This window comes from Bos taurus, chromosome 14, assembly GCF_002263795.3.
Source record: "Bos taurus isolate L1 Dominette 01449 registration number 42190680 breed Hereford chromosome 14, ARS-UCD2.0, whole genome shotgun sequence".
Classification (NCBI taxonomy): Eukaryota; Metazoa; Chordata; class Mammalia; order Artiodactyla; family Bovidae; genus Bos; species Bos taurus.
The window spans coordinates 31,324,854-31,345,676 of record NC_037341.1 but is presented as its reverse complement, the minus strand read 5'-3'; the positions used below and the strand labels follow the sequence as shown (position 1 = coordinate 31,345,676).

At 42.2% G+C, this 20,823-nt stretch overlaps 2 protein-coding genes across 21 annotated transcripts in view; one reads left to right on the top strand and one right to left on the bottom strand.

The window, feature by feature from the left end:
• Positions 1 to 17,723, top strand: part of ARFGEF1 (ADP ribosylation factor guanine nucleotide exchange factor 1) — a 128,590-nt gene extending 110,867 nt beyond the window's left edge. Inside the window, exons 28-38 of one of the 3 annotated variants that reach the window (XM_059893121.1) lie at positions 479 to 609; positions 3,480 to 3,609; positions 5,909 to 6,044; positions 6,124 to 6,262; positions 6,836 to 6,908; positions 8,719 to 8,851; positions 12,123 to 12,262; positions 12,964 to 13,132; positions 13,993 to 14,131; positions 14,937 to 15,054; positions 16,274 to 17,723. In XM_059893121.1, coding sequence (XP_059749104.1) covers positions 479 to 609; positions 3,480 to 3,609; positions 5,909 to 6,044; positions 6,124 to 6,262; positions 6,836 to 6,908; positions 8,719 to 8,851; positions 12,123 to 12,262; positions 12,964 to 13,132; positions 13,993 to 14,131; positions 14,937 to 15,054; positions 16,274 to 16,438 — 1,473 coding nt within the window. In that variant the 3' untranslated portion in view covers positions 16,439 to 17,723. 3 annotated transcript variants of the gene reach the window in all.
• A 1,015-nt stretch (positions 17,724 to 18,738) lies between these two features.
• Positions 18,739 to 20,823, bottom strand: part of CSPP1 (centrosome and spindle pole associated protein 1) — a 113,816-nt gene continuing 111,731 nt past the window's right edge. For all 18 annotated transcript variants that reach the window (XM_059893270.1, XM_025001590.2, XM_059893268.1 and 15 more), the window contains one exon: positions 18,739 to 19,598. In XM_059893270.1, coding sequence (XP_059749253.1) covers positions 19,387 to 19,598 — 212 coding nt within the window. In that variant the 3' untranslated portion in view covers positions 18,739 to 19,386. The remainder of the gene's footprint in view (positions 19,599 to 20,823) is intronic.

Below are 20,823 nucleotides of genomic sequence, written 5' to 3'. Positions count from 1 at the left end.
CCTTGATACACTCTTTTTTGTGTGTCAAGCTCTGCAGCACTGAAGGTAACTGTGGGTGAGTGTGGTTGTAAGCACTGGAGTGAAAGCTTGAATTGGCAAGCTGGCAGCCAGCTTTGACTTGCATATCTTTGTAACTGTCATTAGGAGAAAAGATGGCTTCATAGATTTTGTGTCACATGCTGACATGGACCTGTGGTGTGTTCGATCCGCACATCTCCCCAGTGTGGTAGTGTGGCTGTGTGATGTTATAACCACTTAAATGCCTGCAATGGAAAGCTGATGATGGAGTTGGAGCTGAAAGCAGCTTTTGGACTCTATTCCATGCTCTGTAGGCAGTTATAATCTCCATCTTTTTATAAGTGTTTTTTAATCAAATTGCTCATTTTTGATTTGCAAAGTGTTTATTTAAGAACTGCTTTGGAGAAATGTATATAGGTGTTAATGCCTTGTCTTTAATAAACCCGCCTTTCTTTTTAAGGCTTTCAAGGAGTACACAAGTGATGACATGAATGTGGCACCTGAAGACAGAGTGTGGGTGAGAGGCTGGTTCCCAATTCTCTTCGAGTTATCATGTATCATCAATAGATGCAAATTAGATGTAAGAACCAGGTAACAATCAGTATTTGTAATTAAAACTTTGCAAGGGTTATTTTGACCTTAATCAAATTAACCTTTCTTATGTGAACATAAGTTTAACTTGATCAAATATAGTAATTACTACATAGGCAAATTTTAAAATATGTTAAATAGAGCAACAAAAAAGGGAAATAGATTACTTTTCCTTAAATTTTGATTGTTTCCAAGTTTGAATTTTAGAGTCCGTGTTAATTTACACATTCTGTCTTTTCATACTTTTGTTTCCAATCAGAAATTGAAGTTAGTCCCAAACTTTATTTTCTGATGAATGAGAAAAGAATTTCCAAATGCATGTCCCTGGTGGCTTTTAGGTAAAGAACCATTTCTCTTTGAAGACTGGCCAGTAACCTAGTTTTGAGTAACATAGGCCTGTTGAAAAAGAACTCTTTCAAAAGTATAATCTCAATGAAAGATCTGTATGACTGCCCAGTGCATTTGTAAAGAAACTGCTGTGGGTGTGGTATAAGCAGACAAGTGCTCGGTGCACACATTTTATACTCACAAGAACTTGTTAGGAATTTGTTAGCGTTCTTAGCAATCCCATAATGTAGTTTTTCTCACTCTGTATTTTTGACTGCCAAATTGAAATGACCAACTTGAGTATCCTAATATCTGTCAGCAGGACATCAGAAAGGTAGTATAGACTTGTAACAAATCAGTGATAGAATGTAATAAAAGGATGAATCTCTCCTTCCTCCCTCCTCTTATGCCAGAACCACACCCATCCCTGCTGCTGCTAAGTCGCTTCAGTCGTGTCCGACTCTGTGCAACCCCAGAGACGGCAGCCCACCAGGCTCCCCCGTCCCTGGGATTCTCCAGGCAAGAACACTGGAGTGGGTTGCCATTAAATTTGTTTTATAGCCTAAGAAGTTTTTTGTTTTTAGAGTGTTATTTGTTGCAACAGATTCTTACGAACTTTAAAATAATGCAAAATATTCTCAAATCTTGGAAACTTGTCACAGAATTTAGTCATCACAAGCACATTTGACATTCATTTCACATTTAGGCCCTGAGGAGTTTTTGTCAGTGGACCTGTTAGGAAGCTTGATAAAATTCAAGCTAGCCCCTAATTGATTATATATACCACTCTCAGATGTCCACCACTTCAGTAGAGCAACTTCATGTGGTAAGTGAAAGTCACAGAAACTCAGCACTCCCTCCCTGCCCGTATTTATTTGTAGAAATCTCTTTGGCGGGGGACAAACGGACCTGCTTTCTTAGTCTCTTACCTGTCCTTGTCTGGGACCATGCCACCTTGCTTTTCACTGTATCCTGTGTTCAGATTATGGATGGGTTTAGTTCTTAAGAAGAGAAAATAAGTGTTCTAGGTGGTAAAGAGAGAGAAAATGTGAGTAAGCTTTGTCCAGGGATGGCTTTGATTTTCTTACCTCACTCCAGGATTTGTAAAGGAGTTATTTCAATTACATCTAAAAATGCAGCACTGCGATTTGTATAACACACTAATTATAGAGTACTTTCACATGCATTCTCATTTGAGTCCCTCAAAATTCTGTAGATTGAGGGTTAAATAATTAACTTAGAGCCCTCCATATTCTTTTCCGTATACCAGCAACTTAAATATTCAGCAGAACTCCTTCGATAGGTGAAAAGCCTTGGGAACCTCTGTGGATCTGTGTTTGCTCTGGGGGCCTGCAAGAAGCAGGATGTTCACGCCTGCTCAGCCCAGCCACAGGGAGCTATTCAGCATCCAGTTACTTGGAGTGGGAGGAAGAACCAGCCTGTCTCATTGTGTGTGTGTGGAGGGGGCGTGGGGGGCGGGCATGGAACTCAAACAGGGTTTTCTGGGAAACATACAGTGTGTTTCTTCCACAGAAATTCCTTTACTGTAGTTTTACACATTAGGTATCTTACAGAGCAAACAAACTTAACTTGCCTTAGGACCAAACTACTGTAATGTTATTTTACATCCGTTGAACAATCGCGTGTTACTGTGTACCACGCATGTATTGGTACCAGGCCCAGGGGGTAGCATTGCAGCAAATGAGCTAGACCATCTCAGGGAGCCCTCAAGTCCTCAAGGAGTATTTCACAGGAAATATTGTTCTGACTTATGACCAGACTTTGGGAAATACAAACCTTTTCTAAGTGGAAGGGTACCTATGTTTTCTTAGAAGAAATTTAACGAGAGAGAAAAGATCAAGCTTTTTAATGGTTATATGAAGGCATTATTTCAAGAAGGATAATAAGGAATCAGAAGGCAATTTTGAGTTTCAGTTTTAACACTTATTCAGAAGAGAATGAATGGAATGCTAAAGCAGCTTATTCTCAGGAAACACTTCACTGTGCGCCCTGTGTGGCACATGCTGCCCTGGCCTGGCACGCGGCTGGGAGTAGACACCCTGCCCCCTTGAGTGGGGGTCTTAGTGAATTAGTTTGAGAAGTCCTTTAGTTTGAGGATACTACATGAACAAGTGGGGTATTAGCTAAAAATTCCTATAGTTCTTTGAAAAAGATTTTCCAAAATCTAATTTTATTTGTTCTTAAACATATCAGTATACTTTCTTCTGTGGTCATAGAGCCACCGAATTAGTATTCACCGAAATTATAATCTTTCTCACTGTGTAGTTCCCATGTACATTTTTTGAATGCTGCAATGATGGAGTGGGAGTAGAAGAAAAATAAAAAACTGAAGGCCAGGGCCTTTGGAGTTTTTCCCTAAACAATCCAAAAAAAAAAACCTGTTTACAACCTAAATTTCTTAAAAGTTTAGTATCAATTGTTTTAAACTTAGTAACTTTGTGAACTAACTTATAAAAATCTATTTTAGGAAGGAGATACTGATGTAGTATGCTAGCTTTTCTAACTATAGTTTTTCATTTTAGGGGTTTAACAGTAATGTTTGAAATAATGAAAACTTACGGCTACACTTATGAAAAACACTGGTGGCAGGATTTATTTAGAATTGTTTTCAGAATCTTTGACAATATGAAATTACCAGAACAGCAGACAGAGGTAAGAGATTTTCAAGTCAAAAGGTTCTTTTTTCCTAATACATTTTAGTATTTCAGATTAAGCACAGTGAACAGTAAAAAAATCCTAGAGATTTCTTCTTTGAGGCATTATGATATAGTAGTATATCTTTGTAGCATGTTTTCTGTCATCAAAACAGTGCAGCTTTGACAATAGAAGTGAGTTAAGGTTTTCGGTATTTTTGTTGAACTTTCAGTATCTTTTCCTCATTTTAATACTGTCACAGCTAAAACATCAGTAGTTCTACTTAGTATTCATAGTGACTTATTATTCTAAATTGAATAAAGAATACATGGTAAGTTTTATTTATTTCAGTGTCTTTTAATTGTTTTAATTTTTGGAGTATGGTTGATTTACAATATTGTGTTGGTTTCTGCTTTACAGCAGTGATTCATTTATACATCTACTCACTCATGGTGATTCCTTTCCCATATAGACCATTACGGAGTATCAAGTAGAGTTCCTGTAATGTTCAGTAACTAATGTTCAGATTCTCATTGGTTATCTACTTATACGTAGTAGTATATATATGTCAATCCCAATCTCCCAGTTTATCCCTCTCCCCACCCGCCCCCAACTCCCTGGTAACCATAGTTTGTTTCCTGCATCTGTACCTCTGTATCTGTTTTTGTAGATAAGCTCACTTGTACCCTTTTTTTCCGATTCCACATGTAAGTGATACCATATGGTGTTTGTCTTTCTGTGACTTCTCTCAATACAACAGTCTCCAGGTCCTTCCATGTTCCTGCAGATGACAGTATTTCATTCCTTTTTAGGACTGATACACATATGCACCACATTGTCTTTATCCACTCTCCTGTTGATGGACATCTAGGTTGCTTCCTTGTCCTGGCTGTTGTAAACAGTGCTGCAGTGAATATCAGGGTACATGTATCCTTTCGGATCATGTTTTTTTCCAGATATATGCCCAGGAATGGGATTGCTGGGTCCTCTGGTAGCCGTAGCTCTATTTTTAGTTTTAAGGAACCTCCATACTCTTCTCCATAGTGGCTGCACCAATTTGCACTCCCACCAACTATAAAAGAGAATCTGCTTTTCTCCGTGCCTTCTCTGCGTTTGTAATTTGTAGACTTTTTTGATGATGGCCATTCTGACCGGCCTGAAGTGATACTTCATGATAGTTTTGATTTGCATTTCTCTGATAACTAATGATGTTGAGAATTTTTTAATGTGCTTTTTGGCCATCTGTATGTCTTCTTTGGAGAAATGTCTCTTTAGATCTTCTGTCCATTTGTTTTTTGATATTGAGCTGTGTGAGCTGCTCGTATATTTTGGAGATTAATCCCTTGTCGGGCTACCCTCATAGCTCAATCGGTAAAGAATCTGCCTGCAATGCAGAAGACCTGGGTTCAATTCCTGGGTCGGGAAGATCCTCTGGAGAAGGAAATGGCAATCCACTCCAGTATTCTTGCCTGGAAAATCCCATGGACAGAGGAGCCTGGACGGCTACAGTCCATGGGGTCACAAGAGTCGGACATGACTGAGCTACTGAACCACCACCAGTCCATTGTCAGTTGCTTCCTTTGCAAATATTTTCTCTCATTCTGAGGGTGTTTTTTTGTTTGTTTGTTTGATTCCTTTGCTGTGCAAAAGCTTTTAAGTTTAATTAGGTCTTTTACTACAAACCAGTTACAGAATGTGTTTCAGTGTTTGTGGGGAGAGAACATCAGGTCTTTGCATTTTGTTCCATATAGTGTGTTAAATGCAAATTTGGGGGCCTCTCTGACCTGCAGAAGATTTTACTTTAGATCTACCGGTAGGCTCTTATTTAAAACATGTTATTAAGTAGACATATGTTTATGCAGGGGCATAAAACCATGAATGAATGAATCAGATTAGTCCATTTGAGAAAAATAAATTACTTACACCAGTTTTATTTTAAATCTATGCTAACCCCACTTGGAAAATTCTTATCATTTCCTTCCTCTTATTTTTTTCCCATGTTCTGTCATATTCTGGAGCAAGACCAACTGTTGCAGTTAATGCTATGACTTTTCAGTAGCAGACACTAATAACAGGACAATGCAGTGATGGTTTTTTATAATCAAAACAGTGCAGAAAATAGTTATTCTATGCATAGATTTATGAGATAATGAGAAATAGGTATCAGATATGAAGTTGAGGTGAGTATATTCTAGAGGGAGTTAAGCACTCTGAAAGGAACATGGACAGTCTTTTTTAAATATGCAAACCTTTTCTTTGTAACTTCTAGAAATTAATGAGTGGCCTGACCTCCGTGTGATTACTGTCTCCCTTGTAGAAAGCCGAATGGATGACGACAACATGCAATCATGCACTCTATGCGATCTGTGACGTGTTCACCCAGTACTTAGAAGTGCTCAGTGATGTGCTTTTGGACGACATTTTTGCCCAGCTCTACTGGTGTGTGCAGCAAGGTAGGTCTGTCCCAGTAAATAACACAGTGTTAAATGTGCCCCTGGTGATACACAAATGAATTGCTCTTTTCTTTTCCAGACAATGAGCAGTTGGCACGATCTGGTACAAACTGCTTAGAGAATGTTGTTATTCTGAATGGTGAAAAATTCACACTAGAAATCTGGGATAAAACGTGCAACTGCACACTGGACATCTTCAAAACCACAATCCCACATGCGTAAGATTTTACACCGCTTTGTATCGAATGAAGGGCATAGAAGACTTGGTAGTAACTAGTGATTCCTCATAGCGAATGCTTTGTCAGATAGCTCAGTGTTCTACGAATTTGTGTTTATTACAGACCAAACTCCTATAAACCGTAACAAATACATCAGTTGTTTTATAAACCAGAATCTTTAGTCTCATCATCCAGATTTGGGTCACAATGAAGTACTTTTATGAGATTTTATTCATGCAGATTAAACCAAGCAGTGGTTCTGAATTTTTAAAAAATCTCAGCATTTATTTTAGTTACTGTAAACAGTCTAAGAAAACTTTATTTGTAAACACTTTAAACTACTGCATTTCGTAGTTATTTGTTATCCTATTCTGAGGGTTAAGTTTGGAATTGACTCGTAGGTGAGTTTGTACTAGTGGGGAAAGTAAGACATAGTCCTGCTGCCTGACGGTTTATGGCACCTGAATCATTTGTAGGACAACTTGAACTTCCCCAGCTTATTTTATTTCAAAGTGTGTTGGCTGTGGCATGTCTCACGCTCTCAGTGATTGGTATGGTTTTGGTATTTCAAAGGCTCTTGACCTGGCGTCCCATTTCTGGAGAAACTGCTCCCCCAACCCCATCTCCTGTGAGTGAAAACCAGTTGGTAAGTTTAAATAAATCAATCCTAGTTTAAATCATTGGACTATTCATGATAAGAAATTTTACCATGGGGCAGATCCTTTAGAAAGATGGTGTAAAATATAGATGGTTCTGAGATGAAGATTCAAATGATTTCTCAAGTGCCTGCACGATACCAGTTTACATAAGGGTGTACATGCCAAGTTGCAGACGTTATTGGATATTGTTTAAACATCAAATTTTGATAAAAATTTTACCGTAGAGAAAAGTTGGAAAAACAGTATAAAGAATTCCAGCAGACCCTCACCCTGGATATTTGTTTCCTCGGCATGTGGTCACATATTACTAATAAACTTAGCAGCTTAAAGCAGCAGCAGTTTATTCGCTCACGGTTCTGGGGGCCAGAGGTCCAAACTGAAGGCATCAGCAGGGCCACACTCCTCCCCCGGGTTTGCTGCCTCTAGCTTCTACTGGCTGCTGACAACCCCTGCTGTTCCTTGGCTTGTACACACATCACCCCATTCACAGCCTCCATCTTTACATAGCTGTGTAAAGTCAGATCTGTGTATCAGATCTCTCTTTTAAGGACACTAGTCATTAGATTTAGGGTCCACCCTAAATTCAGAATGACCTCACAGTTCCTTAATTCTGAAGACCCTATTTCCATGTAGCCTTCATAAGTACCAAAGGTTAGGACTTGGACTTAGCTTTTTGGGGCCACTATTTAGCCCACTGCAGTCTACCCTCTGGTGCCCCAAAATTCATGTCTGTCTTCTGGGCTAAGACATTTATCCCGTCACAACATCCCCAAAGTCTCAATTTATTGTAGCATCAGCACTAAGTCAAAATCTCATGTAAATATCATCGTATCAGAAGTTCCAGATCTTGGCCTCTAAGTCATCTAGATCAGGTACATAGTCTGTTCTGGAGTAAAATTTCTGTGTATCCGTGAACCTGTAAAATAAATGACCCCTTGCAAAATACAATGGTGGGCAAGCATGGGTAAAGATTCTCATTCCAAAAGCAAAAACTGAAAGAAATAAAAAGGGTCACTTGTGGAGGCCGGCAGTGATCTTCACAGTCTTTCCTTGGGTCTGTCTGAGACCTGCAGCTGCCCTGGCTCTGCTTCTGGTCTCATGCTGGAACCAGGTGGGGCTGGCAGAGTAGTCTTGTCAGCCACCACATACCGTCTGACACCGCAAGTGCCTTGCATTTACTACCAAATCCTCCACAACCTGCAAAGAAAGTGTCGTCTTCATTTTCAGACCAGAAAACCTCAGCCTAAGAACTAGATTCCTGACTTTCCCAAGGCTACACGTAGCTGGAACTGGACTCTGGTGTGGTTCTGTGGACCTGTCAGCTTCTCTGCAGGGCCAGTCTCCTTGTCGGCCACCTTCTCACTGACGTTTCTGGATGCGGGTCTGGGGTGACAGAACACCCTTCCTTCACAGAGCTTTCCTGGGCTCAGCCTGCACTAAGTGTGCGCAGACCGCACCCACTACACATGTTCTGTTTGGATTTCATGACAGTTCATGGATATCGCCGACAAGTTTTGCCACACAGTGAAGCTTAGAGTTTTTATCTGTTGCCCTTGGGTGCTGTCAGGCCTGATCTCAGTGAGGGTCAGAAAGTAAGCTTTTCTTTAAAAGATTACTGGCTCTTATATGTGTGTAGTGATATTAAATACTTTTCCCATTATGTCCATTATTGCAGCGTGTGCCCTGTCATTTTCATAGGCACACAATGTAAATTATGTTTTTAAAGACAATGTAATAGAAACTGTTTTCATCATTAAGCTTTATTTGTTGTACTTAAAATGAATTTTTTTTTATTAGGATACAATATCACAGAAATCTGTAGATATTCATGATTCTATTCAACCAAGATCTGCAGATAATAGACAGCAAGCTCCGTTGGCTTCTGTCTCTACTGTGAATGAAGAAATCAGCAAAATTAAACCCACAGCAAGTGAGTTATTTCTCTCAATCAATTGTGTATTTTGTTTTGTGTATGCAAGACTTTATAAATGAAAGTTTTGCTTTTACTCACACACACATACCGTGGTTGGTTATACGGTCACTTTATTACTGAGTTTGCCGCAGCTTGGACATCCCTGATAGAGGCTGTCTTGGAGGTGGTCAGGACTCTGCTGACACCTGCAAGGCTCATTTTTTTCCTACAGTGCTCTCAGCTGGTGTTTGTTACAAGCATGTGGGGATTCTTCCTGCAGAAGAGGGGCCTAACAGGTCTTCCTCTGTCCTCCGCAAGAGGGGAGATAGCGGCCAGGGTGTCCAAGGAGCACTCTGCTGCCCCCCAACCCTGCTGCCCCCCAACCCCGGTGCTCCTCTGCACCTCCCTCACCTTTAGTTCTTTTCACAAAGAAGGAGGACTCCCTTGTTTTTCACTAAATTGGTTCAGTTTCATTTACTGAACAAAAGTTAACAACACTGAGAAGACAGCCTCCTTCCTGGAGGAAAACGGGAAATGTGTTCCACAGTGGCTGCACAATTTTATATTCCCACCAGCAATTCCATTTTATCCACATGCTCACGAACATTTCAGACTTCTTTTTCTCTTCTTAATAATAGCCATCCTAGTGGGTATAAAATGTTGTCTCATTGTGGTTTTACTCTACATTTCCTGATTGATTGATGTTGAGTATTTTTTCATGTGCTTTTTGGCCATTTGTAATCATTTTTGGAGAAATACTTATTCGTGTCCTTTGCTAATTTTTAATTGGGTTGGTTGGTGTTGAGTTGTAGGAGTTTCTTACATACTCTGGATACTATCCCCATATCACATAATGATTTGCGAGGGTTTATTTTCTCCCATTCTGTAGGTCATCTTTTCACTTCTGATGATATGCTCTGATTGCATGAAAGTTCTTCTTTAGCTGAAGTTCAGTTTGTCTTGCTGTTGCTCACGCTTCTGGTGTCATGGTTATGAACCAACCGCAGCCCACTAAGGTCAGGGAGGTTTTCCCTAGTGTTGCCTTCCAAGAATTTTATCCTTACAGCTCTTAGATTTAGGGAATTGATCCATTTTCAGTTTATTGTTTTCAGGGTATTTTTACTAACCCTCAGTATTTATACTTGTTGTTGAGGGAAGACAGATTTTGTAACCTCCTGGAAAGGAGCCTCTGGCTTCAGTTACTGTGTCTCGCTTCTTAAAAGGGAGATAGGTGGTGGTGAGTTGTCCATTTTCGTTTTTCATTCCTGTTTTCTGGAGCACTGCTGTTAGAATCTGTACCAGCTTCTGTCTACCCTGGAAAATGCCACAGTACATGGTGGCTTTGCTCTCAGCCCCAGGACTTGACCTTGGAAGGGAAAGACATAGTTGCAAGTTTGCACTGAGCTGATCTGGGCACAGGCCTTGAACTGGAGTGGAGAGTGCTGCCCCCTGCCCCTCTGATCTGAGGGCTCACGTTTCTTTCCTCTTCCCACTCCCTCACAGTCCTTTAGGAAGAGCTCCCGTGTCACCCAGAGCCCTTTAGGAAAAGCTCCTGTGTCCCCCAAGAGCCCTCCTTGCAGGGGACGGCGGCAGTGCCCAAGGACGTGGCTCAGAGGAGCGCAGATTGCGGCTGCTTCGCTCCTCCTTCACTCTCAGAAGCTGGTGCTGCCCCAGTGAAATGGTCCCTAATGTGACCCTGTAGCCCTTGTGAAGTGGACTTGTTCAGATAGACATTGTCCCCCAGACACACTGCTGGTCCCTGCTGGTGCAGGCCAAGTGCAGCTCCTCACCCGCAACGGCTCTGAATGCCCACACAGACGTGGTGGCTGGTGAGAACACGTCTCCTCAGCCTCAGTCTCCCCGAGTCTGGGGTGTGGCCTGCGTGTCCTGCCCCAGAAACCTGGAGTGTAGTTATGACTTGGATGAGGGAGGGCTAGGAAGCGACAACTTGGACTTGGGGGGTGTCTTTGGTTTTTTACAGTTTTTGACTTGAGACCTAATACTAAGAACTGAATATTCAGTACAGCAACATTTCTGAAAACTATCTGGAAAGGAGCCGTCATGACCTAATAGAGAATAAATTTAAGCAAGTTGTTTGGCTGTCTTCCCCAAATTCCTAAAACCTGAATTTAACTTCCAGAAATTGGGGGATTCCCTGGCGGGTCCAAGTGCTGAGGACTCAGGGCTCTCACTGCATGGCTCAGATTCAGGGAACTAAGACCCTGCAAGCTGCAAGGTGTGGCCAAAAACAAAAAAACTAAATCCTAGAAATTGGTGCCAGAAAAGGGAGTTTGTGATAAAAGCAAAGTAGAGAAAATTTGAAGGGTTGTCAAGGCGTCCAGTGCTGGAGCTGATGTCCTGAGCCCAGTGTACGGGCCCCCCCGACCCCACCCAACCAGGGACGATCATCCAGCTCCTGGAAAGCTTCCTGGAGAACTGACCTTGGCTGGGTCAGTGCTGCTGGCTCTTGAGCATCTCAGTAGTTGAATTGTCTTTCCTAACCTTGTGTTTCTGCATCTTCTCACCTGACCCCATGTAGGTGGAAAGTCCTTCCTTCCATGAGTCTGTGTGTCCTTACAGAAACGGCCCTTCCGAGCAGTGGTTCAGGCCAGAGGAAGGCAGCCGTGTTCCACCCCAGGCCGTGTCTGAGCACCGGTCACCTCCAGGGCGGTTGCTCTTAGTCCTGCACTAGGCATGACTCTGCATGGACTGCTGGGCTCGTTGTGCTTTAGAAATAGGAGGCCATTTTAGACGCAGCCACCAGCCTGGATCCAAATAAAGCAGGTGCTCTGGTTGACCCTCCGTGTCTTCCAGTTGGTCACAGTCCTGAGCCCCTCGCTCCCTGCCTCACAGATCTAGCTCCTGTTGTTTTCTTCTGGCTTTTTTATATTCAGTTTTTTATATTACCTGTAGTCAAAGGTCAAACTTGGGTTTGTAGCAAATGCTATTGAAACTGTAGCTTTTAATCCATTTGATACATTTTTATTAAGGAATAACCTAAATATTACTTTAAAATTTGTCCTGGCACCTCCTTGAATGTATTCACTGTTCCGTTATTTTGAATATTTTTGTTTACTGAAGAAGTGAATTTTCTAAGGCTCTTCTAAATACTGATGAAATGCAGCTTTTACTGAGTGCTCATGCGCAGAAGCAGGCTGTCCTTCAGTGTGATGTGTGCAAGTTACCTTCATACATGTTAATGTTTCCTTAGCATTGTAATGTCACAGAAATTATAAAGGATTCAAAATAATTTTTGTTTGCATGTGCATTGGGGTGGGTTTCCTCACAGAATTTCCAGAACAAAAATTGTTTGCCGCCCTGTTGATTAAATGTGTTGTGCAGCTGGAACTCATCCAGACTATCGACAACATCGTGTTCTTCCCCGCCACAAGTAGGAAGGAGGACGCGGAAAACTTAGCCGCGGCGCAGGTGAGCGGGTGCGGGGGTCAGCTCTGCCATCTGGGCTTCGGAGCAGAGGCCAAGCGAGAGGGGCCATTTGGGTGCCATTGCCCCACGGCTGTCAGCCCAGACCATGGGACTGAGGACATGGCCGCGGTTGAGTGTGGGCACAGCGGGGAGGGGGTTCAGGATTGAGCCACAGGTGAAGAGCTTGGGGGCAAGAACCAGGGAGGCAGGAGGAGCCGGGAGGCAGGAGGAGCCACGAGCCAGTGCTGCCTTGCAGCTCCGTGAGGAAGCTGTGCTGAGAAGGCTGCAGTCAGCTCTACTAGAGCAATTGATCCTTCATCCATTGCGGAGTAGGGGGTTTGCCAGCCAGTTACTAAAGGGGTGAGGGGTGGGTTATGCACAAGGATATTTATGATTACAGTCCACAGCCTCCTACTGGTTAACAGAAGTGAGGACCTAAGCAGGGTGAGGAACGTGAAGGGGGCGGAAGCTGAGGGTCTCCTGGGGCAGAGCTTTGGGGTCAAGAGTTGTGGGCAGGGAGCCAGAGACACTGAGGGTAGTGCTCAGTGAGAAGGGTGCAAGGAATGAAGATTCTGGAGATTTAATAAGAGAAGGTGGTCTTTTACTGTTGAGACAGATTACGTTCTATGGCTTGCTCATAGAAGTGGTCTTTGGTTCTAACTGTGACTGTGGGTGCCTGTGCTGTGGTGGTTTGTTTTCCAAAGAGAGACGCTGTGGACTTTGATGTTCGAGTGGACACTCAAGACCAAGGAATGTATCGCTTTTTAACATCACAACAACTCTTCAAGCTCCTGGACTGCTTGTTAGAGTCACACAGATTTGCAAAAGCTTTCAACTCCAACAACGAACAGAGGACGGCTCTGTGGAAGGCGGGTAAGCTGTGCTGGGCGGGCCGCGCCCTTAGCGGGCTAGCAGCGGGGTCACACGAGGGGACTCACAGCGCGAACGCTGAGTCTTCACCAGCCGTCAGCAAACACTCCACCGACGGGTCTTTCTCCGGCCTACAAAATGCCGAGGAACTGCCTGGGTGGATGAGCCTCCTACGTTTAATCACACTGTCAGCTGACTGGCTTTCACGTTGTTTTTCACTTTCTGTGCTCAGCCTGGGCCTTCCTATCTATACCATCTGCTTACTAGAGCTGAGAGGGTCCCAGGCATGAAGGCATCTGTATTGAGTACCTGCTCCCCAGGGCGTGGCCAGAACATAAGTCAGGGTTTTGAAGTGGGAGGGAGATTTGTTTTTGAACAAGTTGGAAGATTTAAGTAAGAAGCAAGCTTTTTAACAATTTTACTGACATTGTTATTTTTTAAAGAAATAGTTACTTGGGGCCAATTAGGTGCAGAACAGTGCTGAAAGGAGAGGCTGAAGAATATGCATAAAAAAGAAGGAAGCTGCTGTTCTTGAACATGACAGTGCTGGGTGCTGTACACTTAGGAATTTTATTTCATCCATGGTATCTCTTTACCACCTCATTAAAGCCACCCAGGCTCTGTTCATTCTCCCCCTTCTTGTATAGCCTCGCTTCTGTAAACAGACGGTACTTAACTTTTTCCCTTTTATTCAATCCAAGTTGTGGCCACTGTTCAGCTGAGACCGTTCCTGCCAAGGGCACTGGGCTCCTCACTTCCCTGGGCCTGCAGGCTGCTGACCTTGGACCATTCTGCGTTCCAGGCAGGCTGTGCTCCTTCACTAGATGTCTCCCCTCCTGTTAACTCCGGCTTCCCCTCTGCAGGCTTCAAGGGCAAATCCAAGCCCAACCTTCTGAAGCAGGAGACGAGCAGCCTGGCCTGCGGGCTGCGCATTCTCTTCCGGATGTACACGGACGAGAGCCGGGCCAGCGCCTGGGAGGAGGTCCAGCAGAGGCTTTTAAAGTAAGACTTGGGGCTTCGGCCCATGCAGCTGCTCAGTACAGAGTGTGGAGGGCCGCGCCGTGCCCGGGGAGTCCACAGCTGGGCAGATGACTTGGGGCCTGCGGAAGAGATTGTAAAAGCTAACGCAGTCTTATAGACAAATGTGCTTCCGCAGAGTTGTTGAGATATAAGCAAATTGTCTTATTTTTGCTGTTACAGGACAAAAGAGGAAGTTCTGTGTCTTAATTTTTAGGCTCTTTTTCATGTCATAGATAGATTTGTTTTTAGAAACTGATCTATTTCTGAAAGTGGAAAACATTCCTGCTGACATTTAGTTTGAAAAAGTATGTGGAGTTTCTCTTTTAGTTTTGTTTGCATTCCATTTTTACTCCATGACAACTTAAGATTTTGTCCTTTCAGAAAGAATACAGTCTTTTACCTTGTATTTTTTTTGTCTTCTTGAGAGAATAGATGTTCTCAGAAACCAACTAATTTCATTTTAGAACTTCTAGCAGTCACCTGGGCCGTTTCCCCAGTTCTTGATGAGGCTGTTAAGGCCCCAAAGCATCGAGGGCTCGGTGCAGGAGGGGAACGGCCACCCGGGTTTCAGCCACAGTCTCGACACCAGCCCAGTGCTTGTGCTCCTCCACGGCGGTCTAGCATATAAGAGAACTTCCGAAAGGAAGAAAGTGCGGGTTTCCTGATAGGCTCCAGTTGACAGTAGTTACCGTTCACTGTCCTCCTGGTCTCAGTTGTTCCTGCGCCGTGATGTCAGGCCAGCAGGTGCACCACCAGGAAGCGTGATGCGGAACCTTTTCCATTTCAGTGTCTGCAGCGAAGCACTCAGTTACTTTCTTACTCTAACGTCAGAAAGTCATCGGGAAGCCTGGACTAACTTACTGCTCTTATTTCTGACTAAAGTCCTGAAGATCAGCGATAATAGGGTGAGTACCAGGCACCTTGTCTACCAGCATCCCCAGCCTGAGGGGTGCATGCCCGAGTGGGAGGTGGGGGTGCAGGCCCTCCCCACCCCACTCTGTTCTCCTGTAGGGCAGCACTACAGGAATCAGAATCCGTTAGGATACCAACAAGCTGCCCAGGTTCCCCCACCCACCCCCACTGCAGCTCCCATCCCGACCCCTGGAGTCTCTCCTGTCACATCCAAGACAGCTGCCAGGCGTGGCGGCGATCATGGTTGCATCTGGGCAGCAGGCCCCCGTTGTTCCTCTGGCAGAGGGACTGATTCTGTGGGAATGCACCATAAACTCATTTAAGAATTTTCACCAGTAGAAAACAAAGATCAGATGTATAATGTATAGCTGTATATACCATTTAGACTTTTCAGAAATACACATTTTACTCATTAAAAAATGTAGCAACGTACAGCCCACATAAATGGAAACGGGTTCCTGTGATCTCTAAATAGGTTTAAAAATGCCTAATCTGGAGGCTGACACTGTGGGCCCCACAGATGCCATATACTGCCACTCTGTGCCCATGTGTGTGCCCCTCTGACCTGGGCCAGGTAGAGCTTGGAGAAGTACCTTCCGGCAACCAGCAGCCAAGTGGACTCTGAGGACTTCCAGTCCGTCTGCCTTGCCCCACACTTGGCCTTCTTAGCACTGTGTCACACCGCTCCCTCATACCTTATGAGGTGGGAGAACAGCCAAGGAGAGAAACAGGCAGACAGCTAGTATTCAGAGATTAAACTACAACAAAAATATAATAGAATGTATGGAGCCCTCATATTTTATATTGCAACATTAGATAGAATTTGAAGTTTGAGAGACAACTCTATTTACCAGACAGAATAGTTTCAGTAACCCATAGCTTACAAAAACTGTGATTCTTGCTTGGCTTCTTACTTTTGCTTATTACCCAAGGGAAAACAATGATAAATACTAAATGTCTGTCATAAGTTTGTCAAGGAAACGCAATGAGAAATGTTTTCCAAAATAAGGATGGATAACTAAGTGAATCAAATGAAGTTCCGAATACATCTCAGTCTCTCAGGTGCATGATCAGTAATCTCTGCTTTATGCAGATGCGTCTCCTGTCTCCACTCTCAGGGCAGTGTCCCCAAGTGGGTTCCTTCTAAAGGCACTTTGAGGTTCTGTGGTTTGCAACGAGAACATTACTAACAGAGAATTCATTTCCCCCCAGTTTAAAGCTCATGCATCATTCTACTACCCTCTCTTATGTGAAATTATGCAATTTGACTTGATTCCTGAACTTCGTGCTGTTCTTAGAAGATTTTTTCTGAGAATTGGAGTAGTTTTTCAGATATCACAACCACCTGAACAGGAACTTGGAATAAACAAGCAATGATGGGAACTTCATATTTTTGTTGGCGTTTACATCCCTCCGTTCTTTAAAAGGACCCTGGAGCTGAGGTTTCCTACCTGAAAAATGGTTTCTCTGGATTGCTGTGTCTAAAGGTTACTTCTAAGAAGCTTAGAATTTCAGTTCGAACCTGCAGTGCTCCCGTCCATCCCTTTTGTAACCTGGTGGGTTCTGTTTGTCGTGTTGGGCTCACAAGCAAAAAACCTGTTCCCACAGTGTCAGCTTGTATGCTCACATGTCCTTCCTTGTCCTTGGTGGCAGGGAGAGCCCTACATATTTCTGGCAGGTATGGAAGTGAAACTTACCCAAAGAACTCTAGATGTAAAGATTTGAACTTCTGCAAGAAGTACAACTCAGGAGAGCTGTATTTTGAAGGATAAAATGTTTATAATTGGGGGTTGGGGGGAAAAGAAGAAATTATTGTTCATGGTAAAAGTTATTTAGCAACTATGGTATTCTTATTCTGAAGATTTTTGCACACTCAGGCTATCTGAGATACTGGTAATGATCCTTCTGTGAAAAATGTACAGAGATGCAGGTCTGTAATATAAAAATCTTAAGACATTATAGAGTTCTTCCTGCACTGTTTTATTTCTTTATTTTCTTATTCATTTGCTAAATACCTATAATATTTTGTCAAATGCACTAAACATTTGGGTTGAACTTCTTGTCTATTTTATTTTGTGGGGACTTGGTTTTGCCCTCTTTACGGGGTGGTTATTTTGAGGGTTTAACATGCCCAGAAGCTGTTGTGGCTGACATTTGTCATGATCAACACCAACAAAGGTGGAACATACCCCTGCTGACGTAACTACCTGTAATACACTTCTCGTAGGGCTTTGAAAGATGAGCCATTAAAATAGAATGATCCTTCATGGACCGAAACTTGAATCACTGCAGAATGAATCTCGGTTGCTGTCACTTCCTTTCCTTTTCTTTTGGGTGGCGGGGCTTGATGTAGATTTTACTCTATGTACAGAATTTAATGTTGAATATATTAAAATAACAAATCTGGCATGGTTTGGGGAGGTTAGATTTACTGGAAACGTATTCATACTGTGAATTGTGCTCTGATGGTTAAAAAAACAAGATTGTCAAGCATTCCGTATTAACAGTGGATGTAGAAAATTTTTTCAGATGGATAAAATGTATATGGTACAGATGTAAAGTTTTCTATGTAAAAATTCTGTACAACTTTCTGTACAATATTGATTCTCATCTGGCATATTCTAATCAGGTTATAGGTCAATAAAGTTTTTGGATTATTTCATCAGTGCAATCAAAACCTATGTCATCCATGGCCCCATGTTTCATTGACTTTTTTTTTCTTAAAAGCCTAACTAGAGAAAAGATATTCTCATTCACAGCTCCATGTGAATTCAATGTCCATTAGTTGTGATATTTTCTCTCCAGCTCCTGGCATTTGATCCTCCCCCATATTCTGCTCTCTCAACTTTAGGCTATTCAGTTTAATATTTTGTGCATGTATGAACCCAGAATAGGGCAGTACTATGTGAACAAATGCTGAGAGGGCTAAAATTACCTTTGAGGCAGCTTGCAGGGTGGCGGCGTGTGTCCTCAGTCGAGTGGTACAACAACCTGAAAAGAAAAAATAACATGTAAAGACTATTTATTTTGATGGTTGTGTTAAAAAAACAGGAGAGCGTTCAGTCTTAGCCCTTGCATCTCTCAGGTCACCAGCAGTCACTGAACAGAGCATTTGTAAGTACACTACATTTGTTACCCTCAGGACCTGGCCCTGTGCAAGCCCAGCTGGATGCTGCAAGAGCCAGGAGCCCCCGTGACCATCTAGGCCTGTCTCAGGGTATTTTAGAGGACCTGGCTGTGTGTTATTAATATTTATGGTATAAAATCAGGACTTTTCTCCAGCAGAGGCTTTCATCTTACTCAGGTGAAGACATAAGAAAAATCTTTCATAAATGATTTGATTACAAAAATTGGCATGGCATTTACATGCAACTAAAATTTCAAATATCTGAGAAGTTTCCCACTTAACAGTGTGCTTACCTGATCTTAGAAGCATACCATCAGTGCCTAGGCATGTTCTTGGCTCTCATTACTAGAATCTGAACAAGAAATATTTCCAAGGATTTGAGTTAGTCTTCCCTTTTTTAAAGGCACCTCTAGCATTTAGGAGGGTTGATCACTCACCACAGGGTCCTCAGCCATGCGGCAAGGAGTCTCCATCCTCGACCCCGGGTTCTCCTGCCTCTCCTCGACTTCTATATAGAAACCTCAATTCTAGTTAAAATAAGAAACTGACATTGGTAATAAAAATAATTTATTTTTATCAAGAAGTAATTACATCATATAAAGAGCAAACTTACTGCCTTCATTGGCACAAAAATAGAGGCAGAAAGATGTGACATGTAAGTGCATGGCTCACAGGAAATAGTCACTAACAACTCTCTCATATTTATACTGAGTCAGTAGTTCTAAATGAAATGGAAGTAGAACATCTGATTCTGATTACAGAGCAACAGCTATAACCAGTATATTTACTAAGTGAAAAAATGATTTTGAATAGTGATAATAGCAGATGTACACATAGCAAAGAGTATTCTTACAGTACTGTTAAGATACTTGTTTTATTCACCTTATCTTACAAGTAGAATTTAAAATAATGCACATACGGTAGTTGATTGTGAGAGTTCATTACCACCCTACTTTATGGCAAAAGTTGTCCAAAAATAATTCTATACAATTCTACATTATATAAATAGCCATGGCTTTTTATTTATGTACATAATATAAATACATCATATACATCATCATGGAAAAAATATACCTTCTATACAGATGGAATATGAGTAACTGCCATGTACAGGCCAAAAGTAGCACATATTATTCAGGTTCAGGTTTCACATGCCTTTCACCTTCAAAGGCACTACTGGGTCCAGTACAGACTGATTTTAACCGTGTGCAGTAGACAGTCCCTGCCAGGTGAAAGCGCCTGGTTTGCCAGGACCCTGCTGCTGCTCCTGCCTCAGCTGTTCCACCATGAATCGCTTCAGTGTTTCTGAGGTGCCTGGGCGGAGCCAGGGCTCAGTGGCTACAGAGTTTGATCCGTCGTCACCCCGGTGCCTCATGATGTCATCAGGGTCCACCAGTGAACTCTCATCATCTAAAGGAGGCGAGAGAGACTTGACTCAGTAACAGGAGCGGTAGGTAGGTGATGGGAACAGACCTCCTGTACTCTAACCCATTAAGCTCTGCGTTTCTCCACAGCATTGTGTTCTACACTGTCCTGTTGTCCACACCCCTCCTTAGAGAGAGAGGAAAGCAAACCCAGGAACAGGCCAGTCATAAGGAACAAAATGGGGTCAACTGAGCAATGGTCCCAGCACCCACAGGGATTCAAGGACAGCAGATGACTAGAAAAGTGTCCACAGTCTTACTTTGTGTCCCCTGAAGGATACCACACCAAACTTCTTTAGCAAGGTTTTGGAAATACTCCTAACACTGTTTTAAGGAAATAAGGTCATTTTAGGAAAACATTAGACAGGGATGAAATTAATTCCATTCTTCTACCTAATCTAAGAGGTTGTATTTATGCCATTAAGACGTAGCTCTCATTTTTCATTCTTTTAATTGGTTATGTGCAGAGCTTCTATAGCTATTTAACTTCTCATTAGATATAATAATAGGAAAATCTGTCTTCCCTACCCTGTGATGTCAATTATCTTTTTTAATTACATCTTCTGGTCTGTGAAGCATTAGTTCAGCAAACGGACATGTGCAATCAATGCAATGAGCAATCAATCTACATCACACTTAAAAGCTGTTTGAAAGGACCATGTTTTTAAAAGTTTAGAAGTTGAAAGTCTTCTGAAAAAGGTAACTTCAAATGGTTTATTTTCTCTCAATTTAAGTATATCCCTGTTCAGTATTAATTCAACTTACTTGGTTCTAAAAGAAATTGAGGAATAGGTAATTCTCAGTACAGATTAAAATGTCTTTTAGCCAGAAAGCAAGCATTCTTTCCTACTGTCCACATTTTTCTAGCTATGGCATGAAAAGTACTTCTCTTATCAGTCTACCATGTTGTCTGGTATTTGGTAAGAAATTCCTACAATCAGAACACATGATATCTTGATAGAGATGGTATGAGTACAGTTTTAAATTAGTATAACATTAAAAGTTGGATCTAAAATATATCTTTCAAAAATCTTAAAAAATATAGTTATTAGAAAATTATTGTAGTCTAACAGAATAAGGTGAATTGTTCAAATAGACCACTCTGCTATTTGCTAAAGCTAATAATAGGGCTTATTACTATAGTATCATCCTATTATCCTCAAGACTGATAGCAGTGCCATAAAGAAGGTGGCCAAGAGCTGGCAGAGGAG